This window comes from Dicentrarchus labrax, unplaced genomic scaffold (assembly GCF_905237075.1).
Source record: "Dicentrarchus labrax unplaced genomic scaffold, dlabrax2021, whole genome shotgun sequence".
In the NCBI taxonomy this organism is placed as follows: domain Eukaryota; kingdom Metazoa; phylum Chordata; class Actinopteri; family Moronidae; genus Dicentrarchus; species Dicentrarchus labrax.
Window position 1 is genome coordinate 22,032,715 of NW_026136721.1, and position 12,361 is coordinate 22,045,075.

Consider the following 12,361-nt stretch of genomic DNA (forward strand, 5'->3'; position numbering starts at 1 on the left):
AACCCTCCGTGAAGCTGAGGGAAACTGCTGTCAGGTGATGATTCTCTGTGGGTTCGTCGCCACGAGAACCCCTTTCACATTACACATAACACATTTTATCCACTGTTAATATTAAAATATTGACTTGTTGACACCGAAATCCCATCTGTTGAGTTCTACAATCACCGCCACATGTCACCATACTAGTAAAAGTACTGCTCTTTGTTGAAATGAGCAGATATATGCTATAACTATTCTTCCTGCCTGGTCTTTCAGGGAGCATGGCAGGAGGCAGCAGCAGCAGCAGCAGCAGTGGGGTAGGTGGGTGTGTGGGCAGCAGTAAAGAGGACAATGGTCCCATGGTGCTGGATAACCCTGCAGCCTTCCCCCATGAGGAGAACCTGGGTTTGGAGATTATAAGAGAGGAGTCCAACGCTCCACTCCTCCCGCCACGGCCTCCTCCACCAGACAGCCACCCCCCACCTCCGCCACCTCCCCACAGCTTCTCCCGGCCACGGCGCATTCCCCAGGAGACCAGCGAGAGCTTCTTCCCCCTGCTGACCAACGAGCACACTGACGAGCACACGCATTCGCCCAACCACAGAGACTCGCTGTACACCAGCATGCCAGTGCTGACGGACCTCCCGGATGGGCAGATGAACGGTTTAACAGACGGAGAGGAAGACAGCTCTGGGGAGCTGCAGCCCTGTAAGAGTGCCACTGCTCCGGAGCTGGATGACGTCTATTATAAGAGCATGCCAAACTTGGGCTCCAGGAATCACCTTCACGAGCTACAGAGCTACTACCACATGGGCCGTGGTGGCAGTGATGGATACATGGTGTCCGGCAGCAAGGAGGAGTCCGATTCGTCGCCCGAGGAGCCGCCCATAGACCCTTCCCACCTGGTTACCAGTCTATAGAGCCAATCAAGAGACTTCTATCCCTCCCCAGCCCACTCTCACACTTCCAACCCTCCAATGAAAACATTCTGTGTCGTTGACTGGCAGACTGAGCTGGCCTGCCACCCTGGAATGATGTACTGTGTGTGATATTAACTATGGTTCATGACAATATAGTTGAGTTATCGCCGGTCAAATGAAAACAGGGACTGAATGTATTGTCATAAATGGTGCAGACTGAAAGGGTGGTTCTGAGAGACTTTTTGTGAACATCAAGCAGAAGTGGAACTTTTAACCTGGAAAGGAGAGGAATGGGGAGGGATTCTGTAATTTTACCCTACCTGTTACTTTAATTTGGAATCTTGGATTGACTGAAGCCCTACAAGTTCCTCAATATGGACCTCTAGCAGATCATAGCATATAGTCTCCACTACCACCACTACAGGGGCGTGGCCCCCAGCCCTGGTTAAAGGAGCTGCCTGTCTGTTTGTGTGTATGTCTGTCTCTCTGTCTCACTCTTAAAGACACATACTGGGATAATGTTTCCACCTCTCCAAAGGGTAGAGCAGGATATTAAACTCTGGTGTTCACAAGATAAACTGGCCTTAAAGAGGCCCTGCCCCACTACCTGCCAATCAAGTGGAGGATGTATGATATATGCCCTCACTACTGATCATCCCAAAAACTATTTTATTGGGCAACCGAACTATACCCATATCACGCTGATGTTCTGAATTCTCTTCCTGTTCGTATCTGCTAAACTGGAGTTTTGTCTGGGCTGGTGTAACATTCCTGCAAGTTGTAGTGACAGCGGCTACTGTGTATTTCACTGAAAACAAAGAAGGAAGATCATATTACAACAGACTGAATAAAAAAAAAGAATGGGTTCCATTTCTTCTCCTTTCTGTAAAAGTTTTCAGTTATCAAAAGGACTATAAAGAAATCACAAACTGTTTCTATGTATTGTACAGAATACAGATACAGATACAAATGTTGCATATGACCAAGTCTTTTATTTTTGAATTTTACGTTGCAAACCTTTTGTCTGTGGAACTGTTCTGAAATGTCATGACATCTGGTCACGTGTAGACTACAGAACGAGCAAGGAACAATCTTTTATGTCACTCTTTCGTAAATACAGCGACAGCTAAGCACTCCTTAATTAATACTCATATACCCTACGCACACTTCATTCTGGTCCTTTTTATAGCAACACCACTGTCACTTACATTTTGCAAATCAATTGTTACTATATACTTTACCACTGTGTAGATTTAAAATTAAAAGGAAAATGAAGCGGCAAAGTTATGAAAGAGACAGTTACTATGGAAATGCAACGTTTTAGCCTTCGCTGGAAGTGGGTCTCATCTCATTTGTTCTTGAATAAAGCATTTTCTTCCTTTAGGCACAAAGAGGAGCATGGGTGAGAAAAAAACTACAAAAATACCAGATATTTGAGGTAACACAAGAAAGGTTTATGAAGCATATCCTCTCTATTGCCAAATATTCTGCCAATTGACATTACCTTGCTCTGCGGGTTGAGATCTTGTACAGAAAAAGAATCCTGAGAATAATAAATGTCATTCTCTAAAAAAAAAAAGAGAGAGAATTTCCACTATTTGAAAAAGGGTGGGTCTCACGTGTGAAATGCCATGATTACACCATATATGTGTACTGAAGATGTGAAAACTCTGCACACATCTGCACTGTCCAATGTGGAAAGCCAATGTTTACTCATTTAGGAGGAAAATTTCATAAGTGTATGAAGTGTAGCTTGCACATGTACCCCACAAGCCCCCTCCATGTCCCCAAGAGAGAAATTATTTATTTATCTGTTTATTGGTTTAAAGACAGCAAAACAAGCTTGGAGGGAAAAAAAGTTGGCTTTAGGCAGGAGTAAATAAAGTGGCACTGGGTTTGTTTTATGGTTCTTTTTTTAAATTATTATGATCATGATTATTATTACAATATTATTGCTAATTATTTATTCTTTTTGTATGGGTTCCAAGTTGAATGATCTCATAACTAATATTTGTTGTAACAGTGAAAGTTGTTTGCCAACAAATAAATTACTGACATAGCTTTGCGGTTTTCCGCCTCTTGAGTCTTATCAGTTATTAAAGCAAAATTAAATGCAAACCCATTATAACCACCTATGAAGTTGCTACGCACAACATAAAAGCACTTAAATAGTCACTTGATTGTTAGGTTGAAAACAGGTAATCATAAATGTAATAGACATATGTTTGTGTAACATGACAGCTGTTACTACTTAGGCCAAATATCTGCTGTACGATCTTGCATCTGAAACAATGTCCATTGTAGAATGCCACAACAGTGGGATACTAAAGAGATACAAATGAGGTATCACAATACAAGATTTAATTTACCTGTCCATCGTGGTTCTCTAAAGATCATGTATGTATTGGTTACCAACAGCTTACAAAACTCAGTAAATGTAAAATACTGGATCAGGCACCTGGACAGTGCAGGGGCAAAAATGAGTCAACTACTCAGCACCTGTATTTTTGGTTTGGCATACTGGCAGATTAGTACAGCACAGCAAGCCCTCTGCCATTCCCTTCTGTCTCTGCACTCTGCAAGAACAATATAGGATGGAGAGTATGGTTGCATCTAACATCAATAGTCAGGGTAGTTTAGGTCCCCCCATGCTTCTGAATAGCCCAAAGATTGGTTTGTATCTTTGAGGATGGTCCATGTGCAGGGATAATCCCGCTATCTGTCTGCTGTTCCTCTTTCTAGGGAACAACCCCCTCACCTTGGAAAATAAGCCACAAACCATCAATGTCTTTCCCTCCTTTCCTCCGTCTATCACTCACGTAAACAGTGCAGAGAGAAGAAGTGAGCTTTGTATTGACTACACATTCCATGGTTCTAAGAAATCCCGCAGATGTCAGATGAGACCTCATGGGACGGTCTTGCTTGGCAAGACTTATTGTTACAGAGCAAGTTGAACTCGAATTTTGAGCTTTTGAGTGTGGACCTAGCCAAGGTACTAACTAACATCTAGGAGGGGTGGAGACATTGCGGGATCCTTTGGTACCTTCAGTGTGATTCATTTACACAAATAGTTGTAAGATTTCTTAAACAGTTCACTGTAGGCACATTGTCTCTCCGGCTCAGCCGTTGTGATACTGCAGTTTGTTAAGGGTTTCTAGACTCTGGGATGTCCCATTCTATACTCTAGGAAATGCTGGCAACAATTAAATTGCAAAAATGGGAAACTACCAGTAGTATTAAGCTTTTCCTACTGTTGCTGGCATCTTCCAAAATGAAAGCATTAGCACAGATTGCTGCCAAAATGTAGTCCTGACGGTGCTCTGAAAATGTATGCTGTGCATAAAAGACATTTGATTGTCTTTTTAAAACCACAGGTCCCGGGCCTATAACTGTCCAGGTCTTCCCACTGGATTGTGGATGTTACACAACAGGTCTATGCCTATACCATCAGTTGTAAGGGCACCTTTTTGGTCATTTTTGGCTCTGGAGGGCAGGATAGAACAAACTCATATGCTCTTCTCATTTGTCTGTAGTGCAAGACTTTGGTAGCATCTGACACATTTGCTTTAAGCAGCAGTTCTTGTGGTAGTACTTGCAGGCCTAAGGCTGTGTATATAGAGTGGATTTGTAAATAACCTGTTTGCAATGGGCTACAGTCCTGCATGCATATTTGCACCCTGGTCTTTTCTAAGGAGGATACACTGGTTTTATTTTTTGGTACATCATCTCATTCTGAAGCAGCCTTGTTAGAGGGCAACATTGCTCGGATTCCTGGCAGTGTATATATTGTGTCATTTGACACACTTAAAATGACGCCCGTAGTAAAAGTAAGGGTGATAAAACTGCGGCTTTTCTGAAGAGATGGTATGCATCTTCATTGGAAAATAGCACAGTTGCCTCTGGCCTTGGCAAAACACCATATGTGTGTTAGTCTTTAAAAAAAACTTTGTGTTACACATACAATCTAACCTTGCAAGGCAGCTAGACTCGCGAAAACACAAGATACAAGACATGAGAATCCATCTTACCAGGCTTAAATCTATGCTTTTTTGTGGCCAAACTACATGGTACTGGACCAATCAACGTCCATTGAGGAAGTACTGGCAGCCAGGGTGGGTGTAGGTTAGTGTAGTTATATCAGAACTGGAAAGTATTTATTCATTGAAAGAAGAACAAAGAACAGCACTGAAGGCTTTTCTCAGTGGAGAAAATGTTTTTGCTCTTCTCTCAAATTGCTTTGGTAAGAGTTTAACTATGATTACTATGATTGGTTAAAGTAAGCCTGTGATAGATCGTGATAGTCAGATGATTCATCCAATCACCTGAAAAGTATATTTTTTAAAGTGCCTGCCCTTTTCCAAACAGTTTCCAACGACTTCCCAGATGGTTCTGTGTAATGCAGTCAGGTTATATATAACACGGTTCTCCAAGTGGAGAGACCATTTCTTCCACTTGAGACAACTCTGAGATCCTTAACATCAAAATGGTACTAAATGAGAGTAAGGTGCACAGGTGCACAGCCAACTCACAGGTGGTTTGTCTCACAGGCAATTATCTTTGCCACCTAAACCCTGTAGGTCAGTCCATCATACTTCCTTTCATTCACTAATATCCTAGCTAGGTGTTCAGACCTCAATACCTCTAAACAGGTTCTGTGAGACTATGACAAGGCTGACCCATTAGTTATCTGTTACTGGTACCAGAACAATCAGCAGTGTAATGACGTCGCAACCTAAACCCATCCATATATAATTTCTCTCAGACTGATGTCGGTTTGGTTCATATTTGTTGGAGCTGTAGATTTGCAGACTTGATGTACAACTGAATAATAATATGAAAAGAGATAATTTATGGTCATAATCTTGTCAGAGACAGTTATTATCAGTGGTTGACCTACAATGAATTTCCATTATGCATGTGAAAAGAGAAATTATATATTTTTTTTATTTGGCTTAGGAGGATGAATATCAAAAGCTTCATGAAACTGCCATATGCCCTTTTATTTGTAGTAGTGGCACCACATAGTTAGTTGGGTATAATCTCTACGCTGTATCAGTGTATTATTCAGGACTAATACCTTTTTTATCTGCTTTGATCGTGTATTCGGTTTATGGAAGGGAAGAAAAGAAAACAATAGAGTAAGGGGAGTTGGAAAATAATAAGAAAAGGCAGGGAGACCAGTGAAAAGGAGGGAGCAAAAATTAATGATAGTGTGAGGAAAGGAGAAAGAAAGAATGTGGAAAGAAATTGCTGTTTAAAAAATGTATTTCAGCTATCTTTAAAACTAACTGGAGACACCGAACACTCACACTCCCCCTGTCCCTCCCTTTCCCTCTTTCCCCGCCACGCTGCCAGTAGCAGGCTGATTAAACGAGCATTGGTCTATGTGGGTCATATCTCTGCTGGAGTGCTCTGATCGGTTAGTGCTGCCTGGCTGTGTTATCTTCCCGCTCTCTCTGTTTCCCTCCTTCAAGGGAAGGCATTCAGTATGTCTTACAAGGTGACATGTCTCTCAGACTCAGCTCACAAACCAAAAGCAGAAGACTGCAAGAATGAGCAGGAGTATAAATTAAAGGGAATCAGTCTGTTTATTGTATATGATTAATTAATGACTGTGGCAAGCTGAGGGAATCTAAATGTGGCAACTGTAATGCAGGGACTACAAAAAGCTAAACAGAGCAAGATGTGCACAATAACTTCCTGGAAATTCACTCTTGGATTAAAATAGTTCTGAGTTGTTGAAAAAGTACATGTTCAGAAATGTTCTAGCTAGTCGTCAGACTGCTGAGAAATAGAAATATGAAAATTCAAGCAGGCCAGGATGTTATAGAACGCAATTAGAGGACATGATTCACAGACTCTTATATCCTATCAGTAATTGAGGGATAATATTGTGGATACCATATATGTAATACTGGGTTAGACAAATAAGCCAAGGTCCATTTACTGACCTTTTAACCCGATCTCACAGTCTTCTTCAGCAGATGGAGTTTGCGCATATGATACGGATGTTTTAACTTTGTTTATCTAGAAACAAAGGTTGATTGATCGACTTAGTCTTGAAGCTGATCAATGCGCTATTTTCTCACAGCGAGTCAGTCCCTAAATACTTTGTGATGGATGCAACCTGGTATGCAAGTGGAATCCGGCATTAGCGATGAATGTGAATGAATGGCATGGTAACAAGAAGCCCCCATTGTGAAACCGATATTACATTGTGGTCTCTGTTAATTAAGGCAACTATGACATTTACAGCTGAGTTTGAATTTGATTAAATGCGGAAAATCAGCCCATCCATATACAGTATGACATTTCAAGATTTCCATCCCATTTCCTTCTTCTGCACTGTTAAGCATTATAAAGCACAAGAGGCATATTTCTCAGCCATTCTGGTATCTAGTTTAGGGTTCTGATGGAGTAGAATAGAATGAAACACGTGACCTCACATTCTAGAATTCCTGGGCTGCCAATGGAATTTATTGTATTATATTACACAATTTTAATTGTATTGTCTGGGAATTCCATCTATCATTATGTGGCCATGCCTTAGTTGATTAGAAGCTCGCTGTTAGAGAAAGCTAATTAGTCTTTTCTCTAAGCCACATCATATTAGCTTCTGAATGGCTAGCCTTGCCCTGACCTCTGGAAACACATCAAAATGCACAGGGGTCCCTCAACTGACCTATGTGTATGTGTGTGTGTGTGTGTGTGTGTGTGTGTGTGTGTGTGTGTGTGTGTGTGTGTGTGTGTGTATGCTAGTGTGTGAATGGATAGACATTTTCTATGCCAGCTCATCTGCTTGTGCATCCCAGCCTGTGTGCCGCAGCATATGCACTCTTGCTCATCGTTTCCTCACCTCAATTTTCTGTGAGTGTGCTCATTGGAAGAAAACACTTAACAGGTACATACAGGCCACCCTGAATAATTCACTCTAATTGGCAAAAAGGGGAAAAGAAAGGACTTAGAGAAAGAGTGACAGAGGGTGAACTACAGAGTGAAAAAGATGGGGGAGAGAGTGGCCATCCATCCACTGGCTTTTTTGAGGTCACATACACCCCCATGCATGTTTAATTGGCTTTGGGATGGCATGGTGTTTCTGCTGCCTCTGCTGTGAGTCAGACTCACTATGCCTTTTCTGGAGCGTGCCTTTTCACGGAGGCTCAGCAATGGAGATACTATTTTAGGAACACATTAGGAGCCCAGAAAACACTGACATTTAGACTATCGCCGGGATGGCTGGGAGAGGGAGAGGGCTAGTCGCTGGTGTATGTGACTGATAGACACTGGGTTACAGCCATTGTGCGTTTGTAGGGAGCTAGTACAGTAGGCCAGACCCATGTCAAATTACTTTCTGAAATGGATTCATTTTCTTCTTTTAAATTGATCGAGTTTCACTTGCAAAAGAAGTGATTAGATTTTCCCAAATGTGCAAATTGCACATAATTCTAACTACATAACAGAGAGAGAGAGCAAAGGTTGAAAAAAGGAAACACGTTCAATTAATAATTGATCGTTGGCACACATGAGGAAAGCCAGTGCAAATGAAGAGATGTACTGTCAACCCCCATGACATTCATGAACAAATTTCCTGTAGCAAGGTATTAGAGTGCATTTTAAAACCTACGACTATGCAGTTTCTGTTTTTGTGACGACACACTACCTTATCTAAGTAGGAGCTTGTTAACAAACTAAATGTGACTAAATGTGTGTTGGTGGAACCAATGGTAAATCATAAATGGACTGAACTTATATAGCGCTTTTCTAGTCTTCTGACCACTCAAAGCACTTTACACTACATGTCACATTCACCTTTTCATACACTGATGGCAGAGGCTGCCATGCCAACTGCTCGTTATAATTGGAAACTAAGCACATTTGCACACATTCAAACATGGCACAGCATTGGGAGCGATGTAACATACAGTGGGAGGAATCAAGGATCAAATCACCAACCTTATGATTAGTGGACGACTCGCTCTACCTCCTTAGTCACAGCCATCCAATAATGAGTGCAAAAACGGTATGGTAGCAATGGTGCCTTGCAGGGTCCCCTAACCAAACTGTCTAGGTTAATAGTTAAATGAAATTTGCTACAGTACAACTGCTTATGCAGCTAGTCATTTCACAGGACTGAGTGGCAGTTTCTCACCTACTGCAGGGATACTGTATCAGTAGATTGTAATTTAAGAAATTAAAAATACTGTTTTAATTTGAGCCCTTTCTGAGCATAGTGACTTTGTAATGTAGGCATATTGTGACTTTATGACCATGGTGTGTTTTTAATATATTCTAATATAAACAAGAGAAAAAAGAGAAGCCAGAGCAGTGTCTCCTTTCACTATTACATAATTTACATGGAATGCTAAATGGAACCAATGTGTCTGGCTATAATGTGGCTTTTCCCACCTTGCTCTTGAGTCTTTTAATGGAAATTATACATAAAATGTATAATTTAAACACCAATACTAGGTAATTACATGCATTACTAAGCAGTAATAAAGACTGCAACTGATGCCATAAGTGTTGGGTCTGTTCAAAAGTTAATTCATTAAAACTGTCATGACATTTTTAGCTCTGGTTTTCAAACATAATGGGGCTGGCTGTGCCCAGGCAAATCATTATTAAAGGCTATTTGTTTTGTAAAAGAAAAGGAAATATGTTTCCATCCATTCTCTACTGAAGTGCAGAGAAGCAGCATGCACACGTACCTCACGCTGTTACCAACATAACCTCTACTTTTATTTTCTATCCTCACTCATCTTTCACAGTCTTAATTTGGAAATGTTTGAAATTTAACTTGCTCTGTCTTCAGTGTTTGATAGTTTGAGTACTTCTGTACTGAATTTCACCTTTAACTTTTCTTTAACTTATATTTGGTTTGTTTGTTACTATTGTTGTTGCTTATGTAGCTCAGATGGACTAATTTCTGACCCCAGTTATTAGTAAAACATTTGTCAAATACAGTAAGCTTTCAGTTTGTTGGGTTCACTGCACCAGATTGAAAAGTGGATGTACCAAATAAATATCTAAAGCTTGTAAGCTGCTCTATCTCAAATAGCTGCTTTTCAAAGCATTGTTGCAAAGCTCAGTAAAAAACAGAAATAAATAAGCATAAATGAGCAAGGAAAGATAAACCATGAAAGGGATTTTAAAAGCTTTTGACAAAAGGTAATTAAATGTTTCTAATAATTACTTTTAGGAATTGATTTAAAATGTGATGGAGAATGAATTTGTCTATCATTTTTAATTCACTATTTTTTAAATAACCAAGAGACACCTGCTTGTGTGTACCCCGGCTCTGTTCCCATCATGTTCACCATGATGTATTACATTAGGCGAAGCAGCCATATGACTCTGCCCCTTGTTTTGTATGTATTTTTGAAAATAACTGCGATGTAGGGCATATCTGCAATAGAGCAGACAGAAGTAGCTTCTGACTGTGGCAGATAGCATATTTTGGCAACAACAGGGAAGGGAAAAGAAAAATACAATTATATTGGTGTTATCCATTGAAAACAAACTGCAAAATCTGTCGCCAAGAATGCAAAGAAGTAATGAGAAGAAAGGTAAAACAAAGAAATCTCAGAGTGAGAAGAAACAAAGCTGCCTAGCAACACAGCAGCGAAACAAGTAAGGTGTGTATGACATGCAGACACTAAAAACACCACCTCTATGCTTTATCTTCACATAGCACCACAGTCCAAACTGGTGTCTCCCAGGGGCCCTGCCTCCCCTTTTCTTCTGATTGGTAATGAGGCACAGCTGCCTTATAGTGGGCCCAGCAGGCAGGGCCTTGATTGCTGCTGCTTACTTGAGCAGGCAAAATGTGGCAAAGCGGACTGGATTGCAACGTGAGTGTGAGAACGGGGGACTTTTGGTAATGAAGAGATCCCAATCTTGGTTATTATGATTCAGAACGGTATTTCAGCTGTACTAAATACTGTTCACAAGTAGTTCTGGCTTGCTTATTACGTTTTCATTGGCAGTGAATGTGTTTTTTCTTTTTTCTTTCTTTGCTGTAAACTTCTGTTCACTCAAGATAATGGGTTTGGAGCAAATGTAGAAAATTGCACCGATGCAAGACTAAAGTGGAGTGAAACAGCTGTAATTGTGTGTTGCATTTGCTTGTGTTTTGTACAAGAACTAGGGATCACAGTTTTGCTGAAAGTTGTTCTTTTGGATGGTATACCAGTCCCATGCAGCCATTTTTTTTTTTTTTTTACAATGAAACTGCAGAAGAATGTGAAAGTTTTGTTGCAATAATGCAAAACTACAATGAGTCAGATTTGCAGAGACAAATTTGTGGAAAAGTTTCACCGATTGGACAAAATTTCAAGGTCGTGGAGAATTCACACGAATTGTTGCGATTGCAGCTTCCTGGAGGGACTGTTATACACATCTCAGACTGATACCCTCAACTATGATTCCTGTGTAGTGTATCATAGTGGACAACAACCGACATGGCATCTGACAAAAAGACTAGCGTGTTACATTTTTTTTGCCTTTCATGATGTATTCCACAACGTGTTCCAAACATTGACCAATAGGAGCACAGAGCACTCTTCCATGCACAGCTGTAAACATGGCGAGGCGAAATGAGAATGATGCACTGTGACAGGGGAACAGGAAAGGCCATTGATGTTTTTTCTATATTAGTAAGGCTTTTCTGAAAACAAGACAGCCATACACAGTGTTTCGGATGCCATTGTTTACATTCTTGTTCGGTGACATGTAAAGCTATGATTAGACAGGGATCAACATGTAGTCCGTCACGTCTCTCGGCCAAGTCACGGCAAGAATTTATGACTGTATAATGGCCTCATCTGACACAGTGACCATCGCAACAGACAGAAATATCGTGCAGTCCGAACTTAGTGTGTATCTTATCAGGAGCTGACTCACTAGCAGAGCTGCCACTCCTACTTTATTCCGTCCTGCTGGCATGACAAAGTTATTACTTCTTACCATCATGCAGTTTGTCAGTACGAGTCAACATGGCTGAGATCACAAGAGGCAAACAGAAAACAATGACCACAAATGATGTGGTTAAGTGAACAAAGGATAAATATGATTGTTTTTGTTTATTTGTTTTCTGCTTGGCCCCTCCTCCTCACAGCTGTCAGCTTGACTGTCTGGGGGTGGCAGTTTACCTCAGTATATTTGGATTCTCAGGCTGTTGTTGTCTGGATATGAATCATGAATCCTTTTCGCATTCCCTTCAGGAGATGCTGGGTGCCAGTTGCTATGGCTACAGTACATCGCGGCTCAGAGAGACACCTTGTGAGATAAATTTGACCGGTGAGACTTATTTCTTTTGTCTGTCTTTCTCTCTTTCACTGATGCTGTTCTAGTTGGCCCATAGCCTTTTTCACTCTTCAGCTTCTAGTGAATAAACCTTGTGTTAAGTCGAGGATGCATTCAAGTGCAAGGTTGAATGTGATACATTTTCAAGGTTTTCCTTT

General features: G+C 40.9%; 1 protein-coding gene across 13 annotated transcripts in view; it reads left to right on the forward strand.

Moving 5' to 3' along the window:
• Positions 1 to 2,959, forward strand: part of adgrl3.1 (adhesion G protein-coupled receptor L3.1) — a 111,632-nt gene extending 108,673 nt beyond the window's left edge. For all 13 annotated transcript variants that reach the window (XM_051385273.1, XM_051385272.1, XM_051385279.1 and 10 more), the window contains one exon: positions 256 to 2,959. In XM_051385273.1, the coding sequence (XP_051241233.1) occupies positions 256 to 899 (644 nt within the window). In that variant the 3' untranslated portion in view covers positions 900 to 2,959. The remainder of the gene's footprint in view (positions 1 to 255) is intronic.
• Positions 2,960 to 12,361: the final 9,402 nt, after the last annotated feature.